This window comes from Phascolarctos cinereus, unplaced genomic scaffold, assembly GCF_003287225.1.
Source record: "Phascolarctos cinereus isolate Bilbo 61053 unplaced genomic scaffold, phaCin_HiC Scaffold_3;HRSCAF=262, whole genome shotgun sequence".
NCBI classification, from domain to species: Eukaryota; Metazoa; Chordata; class Mammalia; order Diprotodontia; family Phascolarctidae; genus Phascolarctos; species Phascolarctos cinereus.
Genome location: NW_027555736.1, coordinates 80942662 through 80962941, shown reverse-complemented (window position 1 = coordinate 80962941; position 20280 = coordinate 80942662). Strand labels below are relative to the sequence as shown.

The 20280-nt window shown below is 35.4% G+C and overlaps 1 protein-coding gene across 4 annotated transcripts in view; it reads left to right on the top strand.

Moving 5' to 3' along the window:
* HECTD2 (HECT domain E3 ubiquitin protein ligase 2) overlaps window positions 1-20280 on the top strand; it is a 123045-nt gene that overhangs the window by 48155 nt on the left and 54610 nt on the right. For all 4 annotated transcript variants that reach the window (XM_020964155.2, XM_020964153.2, XM_078151000.1 and 1 more), the window contains 4 exons: window positions 8196-8334; window positions 14589-14691; window positions 15109-15198; window positions 16596-16660. In XM_020964155.2, the coding sequence (XP_020819814.1) occupies window positions 8196-8334; window positions 14589-14691; window positions 15109-15198; window positions 16596-16660 (397 nt within the window). The remainder of the gene's footprint in view (window positions 1-8195; window positions 8335-14588; window positions 14692-15108; window positions 15199-16595; window positions 16661-20280) is intronic.

Sequence of the window (20280 nt, the reverse complement as noted above, 5' to 3'; positions counted from 1 at the left end):
TTAGATATGTCTTAGTCTGAAAGGGATTAATTGAGATCCCCCACTATTATAGTTTTACTGACTATTTCTTCCTATAACTCATAGCTCAAGTATTCAGATGCTATGCCATTCCATGCATGTATGTTAAGTATTGAAATTAATTCATCATTTATGTTTCTTCTTTTCAGCACAATGTTTCTTTTTTATCTCTTTTAGTCAAGTCTCTTTTGCTGTTGCTTTGTCTGAGATCATGATTGCTGCCCCTGCCTTTTTTACTTCAGCTGAAAAATAATAGCCTCTTATTTTAACTCAGTGTGAATCTTTGTTTTAAGTGTGTTTCTTATAAGCAACATCTCGTTAGACTTTGCTTATTAATCCATCCTTCTATCTGCTTTCGTCTTATTGACAGGTTCAGCCCATGCACATTACCTTTGTTGCTTACTCTCCTTCACTCTGTTCGCTTCTATATTTTCCTCTCTTTATTCCCTGCCCCCTCTTTTTAAAGAAAAGGGTAGTAAGAGAGGAGTGTGCTCTGCATTAATGCTTCATACTTGATGCAATCTGCTTCTGCTCTTGTGCCTCTTTTCTCTCCCACTCAGACCTCAATCACAAATTTTTACATTATCTTTCTTTCCTTTTTAAACATTTCTTCAGAATCTACCCTTGGAGGTTAGAGTTTGTTTTGCTTATGACTAAACTCTCCCTGAATCTATCCTTACTTTTATTTCCCCTCTCTCCTTCCCCCATTTCTTCCTGTTTCCCTCTTGAGTTAAATCTATTTCTTCACCTAATTCTGCATATCTATACATTTTGTCCTCCTTAGCAGTTCAAAGTGGAGTTCAGGCATCAACCATTTCCCTCCTTGTTCTATTACTTGTACATTCCAGTGATGTAAGAAAGTTCCTTGAACCTTTTCCTTCCTGAGTATAGTCTTTCTGCCCAACTTCCTTTTTTCTTTTAAGGTGATCAAAATATAAGAAAACGACTCCCAGGTCTTCTGTCTCATTTAACTCTCTATCTGATCCCTGATAATTTTAGGGTTCTGAGGGGAAATGTATCACTTCCTCCTTTTAGGAGGTAAATATTTCATTCTTGTCTTTCCTGAGTGATTGCTTGTTTGTTTGTTTTTTACCTTTTATGATTCTCTTGACTTTGTTTATATTTTAAAGTTTCCATTCAGCTTTATTCTTCTCACCTGGAATGCTTGGAAGTTCTCTATTTCATTAAAAATCCATTTTTCCCCCTATAGGGTTACATTCAACTTTTCTGGGCAAGTTATTCATGGTTGTGTAATCCATTTCTTTTTCTTTTTCTTTTTTTTTTTGCCTTGTCTTTGGCTCTTTTAGTACTAGAACTCTTATTTTGACTACTTAAATTATTTTTTCTTTGACTTTGAAGATCTGGATTTTTGCTATAATGTTCCTGGGAGTTATCATTTGGGGGTTTATTTTAGGAGGTAATCAGTGAATTTTTTTCTGTTTTCACTTTGCTCTCTGGTTCTAAGAGATCTGGGCAGCTTTCTTTTATAATTTCTTTCTTTTTTTAACTTAAAATACTTATTTATAACATTCTTTTCTTTTTATATTTTGAGTTCCAAATTCCCTCCCTCCCTCCTACCCATCCCCCACCTACTGAGAAAGCAATATCAATTAGACATATGAAGTCATGCAAAATTTATTTTCATATTAGTCATATTACCAAAAGAAGCAAAAAAATAGAGGAAATTGTAGTTCAATTTGCACTCAGAGTTTATTATTCTCTCTCTGGAGGTGGATAGCATTTTTTTCATCATGAATCCTTTAGAATTGTCTCTGATCATTGTATTAATCAGAGTAGTCAACTCTTTCACAGTGGATCAACAGCTGTTAACTGCACAATGATCTCCTGTTTCTTCTCACTTCACTTTGCATCAGTTCATATAGGTCTTGCCACGTTTTTTTTCTGGAACCTCCCCCCAAGTCATTTCTTAAGGCACAATAGTACTTCATCATAACCATATACCACAACTTGTTCAGCCATTCCCCAATAGATGGGCATCCCTTCACTTTTCAGATCTTTGTCACCTCAAAAAGAGTTGCTATAAATCTTTTTGTACATAGAAGTCTTTTTTCTTTTCTTTGATATCTTTGGGGTACAGACATAGTAGTGTAATTGCTGGATCAAAGGGTTTTATAGCCCTTTGAGCATAGTTTCAAATTGTTCTCCAGAGTGATCGGACAAGTTGACAACTATACCAACAGTGCATTAGTGTATCTATTTTCCCCCATCCCCTCCAGCATTTGCCATTTCTAATCAGTGTGAGGTGGCATCTCAGAGTTATTTTAATTTGCATTTCTCTAGTCAATAGCAATTTAGAACATTTTTTCATATGACTATAGATGATTTTAATTTCTTTTTCTGAAAACTGACTGTTTATATCCTTTGACTATTTATCAATTGGGGGATATCTCTTTTATAAATTTGACTCAGTTCTCTATATATTTGAGAAATGAGGCCTTTATCAGAGAAACTTGCCATAAAATTTTTTTTACATTACTTCATTGTCTATGAATGTTTGTCTCTGTCTATTCTAGCAAAATGGAGTTTCCCTGATTGTGTCTTTTAGTTAGATCTGTTTTTGCTTGTGCTTTGTCTGAGATCATGATTGCTATCCCTGACTTCTTTTAGTTCAGCTGAAGTATATTAGATGCAGTTCTAGTCCTTTATTTTAATTCTGTGTGTCTTTCTGTTTTAAGTATGTCTCCTGTAAACAACATATTGTCAGATTACAATTTCTAATACATTCTACTATCCACTTCTGTTTTATGGGTGAGCTCATCCCATTCACATTCACATTCACATTCACAGTTATGACTCCTAACTGTATTTCCCTCCATCCCATTTGCTTCTCTCTCTCTCTCTCTCTCTCTCTCTCTCTCTCTCTCTCTCTCTCTCTCTCTCTCTCTCTCTCCTTGTCCTCCTCCTTCTCCTCCTCCTCTTCTCCCACTCCATCCCTCCCTCCTCTACGCTTACATTTTTATCATTCCGCCATTCTTTTATCCCCTTTCTCTCCTATTTCCTCATTGAGTAAGTTGCATTTCTATACAAAACTGAGTGTATGTGTATATGTATGTAATATATATATATATATATATATACATTATATACACACACACACACACATATACATATATATATATATATACATATACACATATTCTTCTCCCTTTGAACCAATTCCAAAGAGAGTGAAGTTCAAGCACTGCCTGCCATCTCCCCAATTTTCCCCTCCGCTGTAAAAACTCTCCCTTGCATGCCTCCTTTATGTGAGAAAAATTTCCCCATTCTTCCTCTCCTTTCCCCCTTCTCCCAGTACATCCCTCTTTCTCACCCTTTCATTTTGTTTTGGATATTATCCCAATATTATTGACTCACACTTATGTCCTCTGTTTATGTAGACTCTGTCTAAATGCCCTAATAATGATAAAGTTCTTAGGAATTACATGTATCATCTTCCCATATAGGAATGTAAACAATTTGAATCCCTTATGATTACTCTTTCACATTTACCATTTTATACTTCTCTTCAGTCTTATGCTTGAATGTCAAATTTTCTATTCAACTGTGGTCTTTTCATCAAGAATACTTGAAGGTCTTCTATTTCATTAAATGGCCATATTTTTTCCCCAGAAAGATTATACTCAGTTTTGGGGGTAGGTTATTCTTGGTTGTAATCCTAGCTACTTTGCCTTCTAGAAAATCATATTATGAAGCCTCCACTCTTTTAATGTGACAGTTATTAAATCTTGTGTGATCCTGATTGTGGATCTATAATATTTGAATTATTTTTCCCTGTGAGCTCTGGAATTTGTCTATAATATTCCTGGGAATTTTCATTTTGGGATCTCTTTCAGGAGGTGATCAGTGGATTCTTTTCATTACCATTTTACCCTTTGGATCTAAGATATCAGGGCTTTTTTCCCATATAATTTCTTAAAATATCATCTCTATCATCATATGATCATGTCTTTCATGTAGTCCAGTAATTCTTAAATGATCTCTTCTCAATCTATTTTTCAGGTCAGTTGTTTTTCCAATGAGATATTTCACATTTTCTTCCATTTTTTTTCATTCTTTTGACTATGTTTTATTGTTTCTTAATGTCCCATAGAGTCATTAGTTTCTATTTGCCCCATTCTGATTTTTAAGGAATTATTTTCTTCAATGAGCTTTTGTACCTCTTTTTCCATTTTGTCAGTCCTGCTTTTTAAGGAGCTCTTTTCTTCAAAGAATTTTTGTAACTCCTTTTTCCATTTTCTCAATTTTGCTTTTTAAGGAATTATTCTTTTCAGTGGATTTTTGTGCCTCTTTTACCATTTGACCAATTCTGTTTTTTAAGACATTATTTTATTCAATATTTTTTGTGCTTCTTTTACCAAGCTTTTAATTCTTCTTTCATAATTTTCTTGTATCACTCTCATTTCTTTTCCCATTTTTTTTCCCTCTACCACTCTTATCTTTTTCTTTAACTGTTTCAGGAATTCTTGTTGGGTTTGGGTCCAATGATCATTTTTCTTTGAGTAGCTGTCTTTACACTGTTGTCTTCTTCTGAGTTTATGTCTTGGTCTTCCCTGTCACCATAGTAGCCTTTTCTGGTTGAATTCTTTTTGTTGTTTGCTCACTTTTCCACCTGTTTTTTAACTTTGAACTTTATGTTTATGTTGGTCTTTGCCCACCTGGGGGTGAGGAGGCACTGTCCCAACTTTAGGCTTTTTTTTGCAGCTGTTTTCAGAACTAGTTCTGGGGATCTGAATGTTTTTGCTGCTTCTAAGGTGTTGTGATCCTGGGAGAAGTACGGTCATTGCTCTTCTGGTCTATGCTCTGGTCTTTTCTTGGGAAGGGCCTCCTGTCCCCTGCAGCTCCAAACACTATCACTCCTCTTTACTTTGGTATTGTGACCAGGGCCCCTGTCCCTTGTGTCCAACTACCAGTGCTCTTTTCTACCCTGGAACCATGACTCAGAACTGCATACGGATAATGGAGTTGCCAATCAAAGCATCCCCTTGTAATCTCTTTCTGACCAGTTGTCTGATGACCTTACTGTCTCTGGGCTGAGCATTCCTGAAGCTGCTATTGTGGCCACTATTGTTGCTATCACATATGTGGGCTCCGGACAGGCCATCACCCTGATACCACAGACTTCTCTTGCGTCTTAAGTTTTCTTAGGCCAAAAAAAGCCTCCTCCCGGCCATTTGTTGGCTCTGCTGCTCTGAAATTTGATTTGAAGCATTATTTTAAAGTTGTTTTAAGGGGACTCTTAGTAGAGTTCAGCTGGGTGGCTGCTCCTTATCTGCCATTTTGTCTACACCCTCTTATGATTTCTTGAAACATGTTGTCCAGGTTCCTTTTTTTGGTAATGGCTTTTAGGTAGTTCCAGTGACTCTCAAATTATCTCTCTTTGATCTGTTTTCTAGGTCAACTACTTTTGATATGAGATTCCTTACATTTTCTATTTTCATTCTGTCTTAGTTTAATATTTCTTGCTGGCTTTTGGAGTTACTAACTTCTATTTGATCCATTCTCATTTTTAAGGAATCTATTCCTTGAGTAAGGTTTTATATCTCTTGTACTAAGCTATTAATTCTCCTTCCAAATTTTTCCTTTTTTTTTCCAGTTCTTTCCTCTAGTGTTGTTATGTTGTTTATAAGCTAATTTTAAACGTTTGCTTTATTTCTTCTAGTCATTCTAGTTGAATATATGTTCAAGCTTGCTTTTTCTTTGAGGCTTTGCTTGAAGGTGTGTTGGAGTCATTGGCCTCTTCTAGGTTTATGTCTTGGTCATTTTTGTCACCATAATAGCTCTATATAGTGGAAGTCATTTATGTTTTTATTGTTGTTGTTGTTGTTGTTATTACTCAGTCTTCCAATCTTCCTAAATTGGGATTTTGTGTTAGGCTCTGCATACCACTAGTGGGAACACCTGGGTCTTATTTAGTACTGATTTGAATTCTCTGGGTCTTGATGCTACTTTCTCTGAGGATTGAATGCTATGTTCTTGAAAGATATCAGGGATAGCTTAGGTTGAGGAATTACAAGTTTTCAGTGCACCCAAAACAATCAAGTCATAGAGCTAAGTCTTATTGCTGCCATTCTGGTCTGATCCCAGTTCAGGTCTAGGCAACACAACTACAGTCTTGTCCCTGGTTGGACTTTCAATAGACTGAGCTAGTCAGAAGGCTCTACAGGTTCAGAGTAACACAACTTCAGTCTCTTTTTGTCTAAGTTCCCTGTCCTGGTTACTTAGCAACAGGTCCCTGACTAGCCTAGGAGCTGAAAATAAGACCAGAGTCTTGGGATCTAAAATTCCAGGGTCAGTGCCACATAGATGCTCCTTGCCCAACGCATGGTTTTGGACCATGGCCATTCCTCAGTGCAAGTTCCCTCCTTCGTCTGCACTGGGTCTGTGACTCAGCTCCAGTATATGAGTGACAAAGTTGCCACATGGCTCCTGCACAATGATGGACCAATCCTTGCTGGTTCTGGGACTACTTCTTGTCCAAGTACAAAGCTGCAGGCTCTAGTTTTGTCCCTCTACTAGAAAGCTCCACGCAGCACCCTCATCTCCAGACATTAGACATTGTCTCAGTATACACACGCCTCTTGTCTATTTCCCTCTGCTAACTTAGATTAGAAAACTGACTCAATGTGAGTTTTCCTTGGAATTCCTGATTACAACTTGGTATGGCCCTCTTTTGAGGTCTTTGTTGACATGGTTGTTTGGATGGGTTTGACTGGGCTGCTTTCTCCTCTGCTATATTTGTTCCTCCTGTTGCTTTTCTCTCTCTCTCTGTCTCGTTTACAGTCTTACTATATATACTGTCTCCTTATGTGCTCCTTCCTATGAACATGTCCCTATCTTTACCATCCTTAAAACTTACTCACTTGATCTTACCTCTTTAAGTATTTATTACAATTTTTTTCTCCTGATTCTTCTATTTCCTGATTGCTTTTTCTCTGTCTGCTTAGATGGATTTTCATTTAGATCAGACCCACTAACTGTGGGTACCATAATGCTCTGTCTTGGGGGATATTCTCTTCTCTGTCTCTGCTATTTCAGTTGGTGATCTTATCAGTTCCCATGGGCTCTATTATTATCTCTATGCAAATGATTCCCAGATTTATGTATCTTACTCTAGGTTTGTTTCCAGGCTTATAATTACCAATCACCTTTTGGACATCTCAAGTCAGATATCCCATAGACATCTCAAAGTCAACTTGTACATTTTGTCAAGGGTGTTGCCAATGATCCATATTTGTAACCTTGGAATCATCGTTATCTCTTCTATCTCCCTTGATCCCTATATCCAGTAATTTACTAGGTCTTATTGATTCTATGTCCACAAAATCTCTCATGTCTGCCCTGTCTTTGGTTCATACAGTCTCCACCCTAGTTTGGGCTATCCCCACTTCTGTCTCAATACAGGTAGTTTGTAAGCAGTACATTTGGGATGACACTTAACCTCTGAAGACATTACTTTCCTCATCAAGAAAATGAGAAAATGTTATTAGATATTTTTCCTTTAGTGTACTTCTTACATTCAAATATATAATCTCTCCACAATTCCTATACTATTAATTGTCTGTATTGGTGGTGTCAAATTCAAATAGAAATGGATCCTTGAGGTCACATGTTGACTTAGAAAACCATAAATTAGTGTTCTCTGTGTTTTATTGTATTTTATTCATTTTGTTAAACATTTCCCAATTACATTTTAATCTGGTTCAGACCACTCAGGAGTTCTCATGGCCTTTAGTTTGATGCCTCTGGTCTATGCCATTCATTTGATGCTGTTTTATTTTTATGATACTGAACTTTTATATTCCTCTTGTATTCTAATTTAACTTTTCATATATTTATGTCTTGATTCCCCAACTTGATTGCTAGATTATAAGCTGCTTCATGTCAGGAACCACAATCTTCATACTTATTGTAAACCCCATAGTGTCCTTTTTGTATTAGGTGCCTAATTTGCATTTATTGATTTATTCAATTATTGCCATAACTATTAACCAAAAAATTCCATACTAATTTTCCTTTATTATAAATAAATCCATGGTTAGCTAGAAAAACAAACTTTATATTCTATACCTATTTTCTTTATTCATATTAATCTAGTATTTTCATAGTTGGGAATAATGGTTTATAATCATATGAATGTTCTGTTTTGTGCCTCACAGTGAGAGATCTGCCACCAATTTGCCTTGATGTTAGACAAAAACAGCGCCTGTCTATTGATTCATTGTCAGCTGAAATGAAAACACCAGTCCCTCCAGAACCTGCCCTTCCCATTAGAACCAAAACTATGAAAGACTTCCAGTAAGTTTCAGCTATTTGATATTTACAAAGAATTGTCTTCTTGTCCTCTGAGATTTTTACAGAAAATACTGTTCTTTACTTTTGTAAGATGTTGGGTTCATGGGTTACCATGAAGTTCCTCAGTTATTAGTGTTTATCATTAGTTTATCAGTATTCTTATTAGTCAATTAATCAGTATGTTTTATGTGCCTTGGATCAATTAAAAACAAGCATTGCCAAATTCTTAATGTTCAGATTGATAATGCAATTTGTACCTTTTTTTAATTTTTGTGGTGTTTTTTTTTGTTTGTTTTTTTTCCTTTTGGCTAGGCAATGGGGTTAAGTGACTTGGTCACACAGCTAGTATGTGTTATGTGTCTGAGGCTGGATTTGAACTCAGGTCCTCCTGAATCCAGGGCCGGTGCTCTATCCACTGCGCCACCTAGCTGCCCCCAATTTGTACCTTTTTGCTGTCATCTTTTCTTTTCAATTATTTCACTGCTCATTATTACTTCTAGCACTAGTTGACCCAGGAAAGAGGAAGTAAAATTTAAATCAACTCCTTTTTCCATGCATTAGCAGCTCTGATTAAAAAAAAGAGATTTTATGACAGAGATGTTTATTATTAATAACACCAACAATAGTTGACATTTATATAGCACTTTATGATTTAAGAAGCATTATATGTATTTTTTCTTGTTTGATCCTTACAACAATCTTTTAAATTTGAAATTCATGAGATTTTATGACTAATAATGTGAACAAATAGGCAAAGAAAGTTTAAGAAGCAGAATAGTGTCTAAAAACATATAATAAAATAATATTGCTTGCTGTTAGTTTCCAAGAAGCAATAATAGGAGCCAGAGAGCACTTGGAAGTATGATAGTCACATTGCAGTTTCTGCACTTAACAAAGTACCTAGCATAGAGTAGGACCTAATAAATATTTATTGATTGTGTAGAGTGTGGAACAAAAAGGCTGATTAAAAAAAACTTGACTTTAGTGATGGCAGATAAATAATATGCTAGATTCTCAACTTCATTCGTGTACTAATGTCAGTAGTTATTTTTACATTTGCAATACAAATAATAGGACTCCATGAATCTTCCAGTAGCCAATACTTTGGAGGTACAAGTTTCTGAAAAGCTGTTTAATATGGCAGACTTAAAATTCTACCTTCAAAAACTATCTTTTAGATAAAAGAAGAAAGCTTCAGAAATGGCATAGAAGGATTTTACAGGGAAAATGTGGTATAAAGGAAAGGGTACTTAATTTGTAGTTAGAGGACCCGGGTTTGGATCCCTGCTACGCATCTTACCAGCTTATGACTTGGGGCGAGTCCCTTAAACTTCCTGATCCTCAGGTCCTCACTTGAAAAGTAAAGAGAATAACATTTATATGATCTGTTTCTTAGTGTTGTTGTGAAAATGTGTATGAAGGCTTTTAAACCTGTATAGGGAGTCCAAAAGTCCTAATGGGGTTTTAAGCTTGAATACCTTAAATAGCTTTGGGTACACTATACAAATGTAAGCTAGTCAGCAGTCAACAGATTTATTAAGCACTTACTATGTGTCAGGCACTGTGCTAAGCACGGAGAATACAAATACAAAAAAAGATGGTTCTAGTCCTCAAGGAGCTAACAATGTCAGGGGAATGACAACACATACAAGGAAAGGGAATGGGGGTGAGGGAGGGAGAGGGAGGTACCTCAGGGGCAAGATAAAGTCCAAATGCATGTAGAGAGGTGGGCAATGAAGAGATGGCTGGCCTGAGTGCCTTCCTGAAATAGAGTTTTTGGAAGGATCTCTCTATTCCGCCTTCTGTTCAGAGGAGTCCCAGGTACCAGAGGGTACTGATGAAGTGTGAGTGCCAAGGTAAAAGCAATCTTGCCCAGTGATGAGGTTCCTGGGGACATGATAAAGTCCAAAGGAGGGTAGCTAGGTTTTACTATGGCCATCAGGGCCCTAAGAGCAAAGATGGATAATCTGTTTTTTAAGGCCCCTTTCAGCTATGAGAGTATGATTTTCCTTTTACTTTACCCCTAAAAATTGGTTTTTAATGGCCTCCTTTTCTTTTAAAACTACCTCCAGTCTATATTTCTAACCAAACTTAATTTTTAAGTATTTTTTCATTTTTCTTAAGACTCTTGAAGCTTTTTAATTGTTGCCTGTATGGAAAGTTTTAATCTTTCCTTCTTGGTTTTATTTAACTTAGCAGTTTGTACCAAAAGTATCTCTGTGTTGTACAGTTTCATAAGTCAATCTAAGATATACCTAATACTTAAAACCAGAGAGAAAGAGCTCAGAGAAAGAAAAACTATAGATCAATATCCTTAATTAAAATTGATGTAAAAATATTGAATAAAATATTAACAAAGAGGCTGTAGCCATATTTTTAAAGTATTGTACACTATGATCAGATAGGATCGATTTCAAGAATGCAGGGTGTAGGAAAGTGACAGCAGAATAGCCCATATTAGTAACAGAGCAATAAAAATCGCATGATTACATCAATAAATGGCAAAAGGCCTTTGACAAAATAAAATATTCTTTTATGTTTAAAAAAAATCTAGGAAGCCTAGAAATAAATGAACCTTTCCTGGTATGGTCAACTACACTTATCTAAGTCTAAGACTAAGTAAGTATCATTTGTAATAAATACTAGAGGCCTTTCCAGTAGGTTCAGAGGTAAGACAAGCATGTCAGTTGTCATTGCTAGTATTTGATATAGTTCTAAAAATACTGGCTAAAGCAGCACAATAAGAAAAAAATAAATTGAGGGAAGAAGCATATAGTCAAAGAAACAAAATTATTGCTTTTTGATGATGATGTATGATGGTTTACTTGGAGAATTCTAGAGACAAAATTTAACATATATATAGAAATAATTACAACAAAGTTAGCAGGATACAATGTAAACATACAAAATTAATCAGATACCCTTCACAGAAGAAGCTGAAAACTTCAAATCTCATCTGCGTGCTGCTAACTCAATCTTGGACAATCAGTCACCTTCCCACCTCCATCAGCCTTGTCTCCCCTCTGATTGCAGGGCTGGAGAGTGGAGTACTAAGCTCCTTCTAAAGCCTTCCTTTATAGAAGGCAGAAACTGGACTTTTGACTCACTCCCCACTCCGTCTGTAGTTCTGCTTGATTTCAGCTCATGGGACAAGATACCCCTCACCACTCCCCAACAGCTTTCCAGCTTCCTTTTATGTCTTGTCTTCCCCCATTATATTATAAACTCCTTTTGGAGACGGGCTGTCTTTCTTTTTTCTTATTTTTATCCTCATTGCTTAGTTTAGTACCTGGCACATAGTAAGTACTTAATAAATCTTTATTAAATTGAATTGCAATAGAAAAAGAAATTCCATTCAGAATTGCTACTGAATGCGTATATCTGAGAGTTTGTTTACCAAGACCTATACAGGAATTATATAAATGTAATTACAAAAACCTTTTTACAGAACTGAAGGAAGACTTAAATAATTTTAAAGTAATTAATTTTTCATGATTGGGCTATGCCAGTATATGATGAAATTTGTTTTACAGATTCAGAGCCATGCCAAACTACTAACACATTACTTTATAGAACTAGACAAAATTATAACAAAATTCATCTGGTGGAATAAAAGGCCACGGTCTCAAGGGAAATTTTTTAAAATGGAAAGAAGGGATACCTAGTATCAGACCTCAAATTATGCTACAAAGCAGTAATCATCAGAATCGTTTGGTAGTTGTTAAGAAATAGAGAAGTCAAACAGTGGAACAGATTAGTTATACAATATATAAAAGCAAACAGCCACAGTAGCAACAGATTTTATTCTTTGGGATTGGGAAATGAGAAATCTGAATGCCTGGGAATTATCAGGTATTCCCTGAATCATAAAGTATTCTGTATTTTTCACAATATTTTGTTTCTGTTTTTTAAATAATAATGGAGTCACCATGATGATAAACAGTGAATCATTTTTCTGTGATAGGTTTATTCTAAAAGTTTCAGGGATTTCCTGTAAAAATGATATAATATATATGTGCATGGTTTATGATGAACCAATGTATTGTGACAACATATTGTCACACTGATTTAAATATATATTTAATAATATAAATTTTAATTTAAACAATTAATGATTAATTATTATTTAAATTATGTGATTTAAATTATTTTAACCATATGATTAAATTGATTATATGATCAGTGATATAAATAATTATGATAATTTAATGATTTACAATACATTTATAATAATTTATGTTATCCAACTCTTATAAGAATGTACGTACCAAGCAAATGGGATACTTCTATTGGTCAGTTAGGATACGCTGTTCCTTAGTGTTGGATAACCTCTGAAAAATTCTTGTTCTTTGGCTACCTTTTTTCAAGGTGTCATGTAGAACCCCACACTCATATGATATGACAAAATCAAGTTATAATACAGATAAGTAATTGCAGGGGGTTTTTTGGCCTTCATTATACTTTTTATTGGGCTAGAGTGGTTTCAAGGATGCTGTAGCTAGGGTTATAATAACCAGGGCTTTGCCTTATAGTACCAGATAAGTAATAAAAACAACTGATTTATTTAGCAGTCTATCTACAATGCCACATTAATCCTATAGTAATAATATTGTTAGCTAACATTTATATAGCACTTTAAGGTCTGGAAAGCACTTTATATGTGTTATCTTATTTGATTCTCACAGCTAGCCTTTTACAGATGAAGAAACTAAGATCAAGTGACTTGTCCAGAGTCCATAGCTAGGGAGTATCAGTGGCAGGATTTGAACTCTGGCTTTGTTATTTTACTGAACCCCAAGTCTAGTACTCTATCCATTGTACCACCCAGCTACCTCACGAGGTCGTGAGGGTCAAACAAGATCATATATGTCAAGTGCTTTGTGTATCTTAAAGCACTATCTAAATGTCCATTACTATTATTGACTTAATTGTTAACCCCAAGATATCCAGAGAAACAAAAATATTCTCAAACTATTGAGATTTATGGAAAGATTCAAATGAAAATCATATTAGATGAGATGGTTTTGTTGAGGTTTCAGTTTTCATTGGTGGAGGGATCATAGGATTTAGAGCTGAAAAACCCATCAGAGATCATCTGGTGCAAGCCTCTTATTTTATAGCTGAGGAGCCACAGACTCAGAGAAGTTATGACTTGCCTAGGGCTATTTAGGCAGTGGGTGGCAAAGACAGAATTCACATGTCATCTTCCAGTTCCAACTCACCTACTTTTCCTACCGTCCCAATTACGTAGATGAAACCACAGAATCATCAAAGTATCAGGCCCTCCAAATCTGTGGTGTGCCCTGTTTGGACCTTTTAGATTCTTATGTACCTCCAGACTTGAAGGCCACTAATTTAAATAATTAGGATCATAATGCTTTAGATTCAGAGCTAGAATTCTTTCAGAAATGAAAGAACTAAGGTCCCTCTAGAGGTTGAGTGCCAGATGCAAAATTTAAACCCAGGTCCTTTGACTCCAATCCAACATTCCACCGAAGCTCAATTCAGTGTTTATTTTTGTCTTTTAATTCAAGGTACGAACTATTTTCATTCATATTTCACATATATTTACTTATAGTCTAGGTTGATATTTTTATGCAGGTTAATGAAGAAAATGCATTTATTAGAATTTCAAATGACATCAGTGAAGACAGTATTACTGTCAGGAGACCTAAACTCTAATACCAGTTTCACTACTTAACTAACCATTCTTCTCTTTGCTTTTATTTCTGTACCTGTCCTAGCTGTCTCACTAGGTTGCAGTGAGGAAAAGGAAAAAAAAAAGGAAAAAAGTAATTAGAAAAAGCTACATAAATGTAAATTATTATTTCTTATGAAAAGGAAACATTTGTGATGAAGGCAAATGTTTTTACAAGTGGGTAGATAGATAATAGCTGTAGTAGGAACTTACTCAAAAAGTAGAACCCTCTTTAGATATGGATATGCATCATGTCCTTGGTGGCTAGGCACTTGGCTACATTAGACAGGGTGAGATAAGACTGAGACAAAATTGGAGGTGAAGTAATGTTGTCATCTAATTTAGAAATCACCATATCATGAAACTGTATTTAAGATCAAATAACAAGAACATGCTAATTCTGAAAAAAAATTTCAGTATTATTTGTATTTCAAAATTACATGTTTCAGTCAATTTCACCTATAAAGGAAGAAAAATATTATTTTGGAATGAGAGCATACTATAATTATGTGTATATTAAATTTATTTATATTAAAGTGATCTTTACTTTTCATTTTAGGGAAGATGTAGAAAAAGCCAAGTCATCAGGAGAATGGAAAGAGGTCCATGACTTTTATCTAACAACATTTGATTCTTTCCTGGAGCTCAGTGCTACATTTAAGGTTAATTGATAGTTTTCTAATCCATTTTGTATTTTCTTAATTTAAAATTCTTCACAAAAATTTGATTACTTTCCCCTTTGCCTTGTTTTCTACACTTCATAATTAAGCATCTTTTAAAACAAATGTGCTTGAACTAATGATTTAAATCCTATACAAAAACCATTCTGCTCTGTTATTGGTACAAACATTATTGTATGGTCCTTTTTTTCAGGATTCAGAAATGAATATATACACACACACATACACACACATAAGCTTCATTTTCAATATAAGTAATTCTTATAAAAAGATTCTTCTAAATCATCAGAACAAGAAAGAGTAGGTATAATTTCAATTTTATTACTAAGAACTGCTTTTATAAACTTATATGACATATTCAACTGTTTAATTGATTCAACTGTTTAATTGACTTTGCAGAAAGATGCCAATACCCCATTCAATACCACTGAAGATTCTGGGATTAATGCCAAATTTGTGAATGCTGTGTATGATGCCTTACTAAATACAGTAAGTATTATAAAATAAATTACTTAAAATATACATATGTAAATGTTCTAATGTGTTTAGTGAATTTGTAAGCCGTAGAATTTATTTTAACTTATTTTAAGCTTAGAGATAATAGGTTTGGAAATTACCTATATAAAGTGATATTTAAAGCTATGTGATTCATTGAGATTGCCAAGAGGAGAATAAATCAGTGCAAATGCAGATCTCAAAGAATAGAAAAGTACAACTATACACTACTTAAATTCAACTACAGTCTTTATTGATGATATACAAAGCAGTGGCAGACGCAGAAAGGATATAAAAATACATGTGCCAGAAAGTTCTGCCAGTTGCCCATTTTCTCCACAAAGAAGCATACTTCCTGGCTGTTTACAAAATTTGAGGATCTAAGTCTGAGTAATAGCAGGGACAGGGCTAGGACTGTTATGTACTTGGCAGAGTAAAGGGGGCTTCAGGGTTTTTTAAATGCCTTTTAAATATACCAGTCAAATGTAAGCTAGGTTAGGATGTACTAATAGTTGACAGAATTCTTTTGGGGGTGGAGGAGGCTACACTCATCAATATATCAGTCAAATCATTCTTACTGTTTCTGCCTACTGATCCCCTTCTCCCAGTTGAGAGGGTTATATAGTTTGACCAGCAGCATCAGAATGAAGTTGGAAAGGCTGTTAAATCTCGCAAGGTCTTGAATGTAAGGTTAAAGAGTTTGAATTTTTATTCCATAAATATTTGAGAGCCCCTGAAGATTTTTGATTTGGGGAAACAGGTTTTTTGAATGAATCCTAGAGATGAGTATTTTCTCGTCATGTGCCTTTTATGAAAGCCCAGCACAAAAAAAAATTTCTCATTAACCAAGATTTTAGTATGTTAGCGGTGTTAAATATTTTTATTTAAACACAAATAATTCATTAAAGAATAACATGTACCATCGGTTGAAAAATATATTATGTAGCATATTTTATATAAAAATATTTAATATATAATAAATTTATATAAAATGTATTATTAAACTGCATGACATTTTAGGATTTTTTCCATTGCTTTGTAAAAATTCTCATCTTGCCATTTTGTTTTTAATTGCATCATTTTGTGGCAACTAAGAACAAATATTTACATAACTTGGCCAATGCTGCTGTGATATTAGTACAATAAATTATATGCAACTTTAATTTTTGTGCTAAGTATGGTCTCTTCTTATTTGTATTCTTGTCATATTATCCTGTGAAGAAAGATAAAGCAAAAACTTTTTTTTTGCTGTGCAGAAAACACTGTTACAGATTTTTCCCTGTTAAATCTATAAATGTACTTAACATGTTAAAGTTGTAAACATGTAAAACCTGTACTTTTTTTTAAGTAGTTAGGTGCTAACATTTTGGGGTTTTTTTTTTACTTTACAGCCTCAAGATATTCAAAAGTCAGTACTGAAGGGTATCATTAACAGTCTATTAAGAGAATGGAAAGGGTAAGTATATTATTTCTTTTATAATTAAATTTTAACTCTCTAATACTAAGTAAGGTGTTTATAAGTAGCTTATACTTTTAAAATATCAAACTGAAATATCTCCAGTTAAGGTAAAATGCAATATTATTTAATAGGTTTTTTTCTTAGAAATTCACCTTAATTTCCCATTATACAATTTCTGATACCATACCTATAAAATTATTGTTACTCTTTAATGACATCATGAGCCATCCAAATTATTTATAATCCTGTTTTGAAAATGAGTGCATTATTAAAAATCCCATTCCAATACTTTAGAACCTAGAGAAAAGCTCTTAGGATCATAGATTTAAAGTTAAAGGAACTTTGAGGCAATCTCCGCCAACTCCTTCATTTCTCACATGAGGATACCAAGGCCTAGGTAGATCAATTGACTTTCCAAAGGTCATAAGGTAGCAGGTAGCAAAAATAGATTTTGAACCCTATTCTCTGACTACAAATCCATCCTGTCTTAAAGCCAAGTTAATTTATTGTTCCTTATTTGCACAATGGAGTTGCAAGTGAAAAGAAGTACTTTGAACCTTGTTAGAAACAAGGCTGTAACCCTCCTTCAAAACCTTGGTGAATGTCTGTTGCTTTGATTGTATGTATAAATTATCTTGTTATCACATATCACAAGGGAGTTGGTGCCCATAACACATAGTAGTATGTAACCATAGACAAATCACAACCTCTCAGTTTCCCAGACAGCTCTCCAAGATGGTAAAGTATGGATGAGTTGTTGATCTGCATTGGTAGGTGAATTTTTCCACAGTGGGTGTTATCCAAACTGGTGAAATAACATATCCAGACTGCCCCACAATGACATTCCTTCTCTCTTAATCATAGAACTGCTGTTATAAATCATTCTCCTAAGAGGAATTGAGTGATGCCTCATCAGAGAGAACCAAGGGAAATAAATGGAGCTGATAGCCTAAAACAGAAAACGGTTAAGTTTTCATGGGGATTGGGACCTGCTAGTCATCTTACAAAATGAATTGAGATTTGTTGGTGCTTCAGACAAGAAACAGACACTTTCAGAGCAAGAGTCTTGAAGCAGGTAGATACCAGAGGAAATTTCCTCTGTCCACTGGAAGGAGCTATTATGATGTGAATAGAGACCCTAAGGAAGGTATGACTGAGCAAGTTTTTCTGGGTCTCTGTTTTCTCATCTTTTAAATGTGGAGGTTTCAGTCTTTAAGGCTTTTATTACGATTCACTTTTATCCGTCATCAAAGCCACCTGTCTGTTAGTCAGGTGATAAGATGCTAAATTAGAAAAAAGAGGTGGAAAAAACAAAGTTTTGGGGAAAAGTAGAACCCGCCTTAACAACCAGCTACTTATTGTTCCTCAAGCAAACCAAGCCCATGTTGAAGAAATGAATCTGAGGTAAGAGTAGACCTGCCAAAAGCCAAAAGCCATTTAGACTTCCAGGAAAGTAAACAAAAGTGCAGCTACAAGGTAAGTGAAGGATAACCTGGGGTCTAGGGGCAAATTAAGAAAACTCCTTCCATTTAGAGACTAAGGAATACATGAGAGGACCCAGGAGGCTGTCAGTCAGTCAACAAGTCTACGAGCATTTATTAGTCTCCTATTGTGCTGAGACTAATACAAGGAAGGACTGCAGGATGGATGTACAGTGTAGTCCAGTAACACACCCAGAGCATAACCAAGGATTCTGTACTAGGTAAAATGTTAGGAAGCAGATTTGGGGCCTAGGGCCTTGGCCTTCCAAGTCCTGTCAGCTAATTGAATTGATCAATTAAACTAGAATAAAAAACTTGTGCACCTAAATTTATTTCTTCATTTTTCCTCTTTCACTTCAGCTGAGCAAACATTAAGTACATATCAGGTAGGAGGAATTTTGTTAGGCCCAGAGAAAACAAGGCAAAAATCAAAAAGTCCCTACTCTCAAAGAGCTTATTTTCTACCTGGAGGGTGTAACAGGTCCACACATTAGCAAAGGAGAGAAATAACAACTAGGAAGATTGGGGAAGGCTTACTTACTGGAGGAGGCATCTAACCTGAACCTTGAAGAGAGATAAGGAATTATGTGAGGCAGCAATGAGGAGGGAAGGCATTCCAGGCTGGGACCCAGCTTGTGCAAATGTACAAAGATGGTGGGTGGGAGTTCTGTGTTTGGAGAATAGCTAATAACCCAATAACCCTAACCAATTCGATTAGAAAATAAGTATGGAAAGGGAGGTTTGTGACAGATTGTGGAAAGCCTAATACCCAAGGCTGAGGAATCTCCCAGAATCTGAGAGTTGGAAGGGAGCTCAGTGGCCATCTAGAACAACTCATCACCAGGCTGAATTCCTGTAGTTAATAAGGGGTTCTCCAGACTTAGCCAGAATGCCCATTGTTCCTGGTTTTACCCCCTAGGACCAAACAGAGCAAATTTGGTCCCTTTTCCGTGTGATAGCCCTTCAAATACTTGAAGAGAGCTATGATGAGTTTTCTCTTCTCCAAGCTAAACGTCCCTAGTTTCTTCAAACAATCCTCATTTGTCATGAACTCAAGGCCTTTCATCATCCTGTTTGCTCTCCTTTGGACACTCTCCCATGTCTGTCCTTCTTAAACTGTGTTTCCAGAATTCCCAGAATTGAACACAACCTCCCAGATGAAGTCTGACATTGTATATGACAGGAGTTCTTAATCTGGGGTATGATCTGGTTTTTTAAAATATGATAACTATTTCCCTTTGTGATCCATTTATTTTATTTTATGCATTTAAAAATCTTATTCTGAGAGGGGATCCACAGGCTTCACCAAACTGTTAAAGGAGTTCTTGACATACAAGTTTGAGAACCCTTGATATTGTGGGACTATTGGCCCCTTACTTCTAGAAGCTGTGCTCCTTTTAATGCTGCCCAAGACTGCATTAGCTAACTCATAAACAACTGCCATCTATCAATGTCTCTCTCATGTTATACTTGGGAAGTTTGTTTTTTGTACCCATGTGTATGACTTTACATTTTGATCTCCATTTTATTGGATTCAGACCAATCTAGCCTGTCAGGGTCCTTTTAGATCCTGGCTCAGTCATCCAGTGTGTTAGCTATCTCTCCCAGCTTGAAGTCATTTGAAAATTTGTTGGGCGAGTCATTTGTGTCTTTATCTAAGTAATTGATAAAAAAAAAATATATTAAATAGCACAGTTCACGGTATATACATCACTAGGGACCTCCAGTCATATTGACAATGTGTGACCTGCTCAAGTCACTTAAGTGACTTGGGCCTTACTTAAGTGAAATCTACTTCTTGGGGCCCCATTTCTTCACCTGTAAAATGAAGACATTAAAAAAGGGGCCTGGAGGTCCCTTTTAAGCACTAAATCTATGGTCCTGTGCACTATGGTTTTAGTCTAGTCATATAACCAATTCTAAGTCCAACTTGCAATGAGATTTTGTTTGCTATGTTGTGTTGCTCAAGTAGTATTCCTTGGCATATTAGGAGAGCTCACCTCCAGAATGGTATGAATTGACTATTCACATGTATATTATGTTCTTAAATTGGATGTTCAAAGTTGAGTAATGTCAGTATTGAAATTAGTCATTCTGGAAACTCCTGTGAAAACTTTTCAGTGTCAGACCATGCAT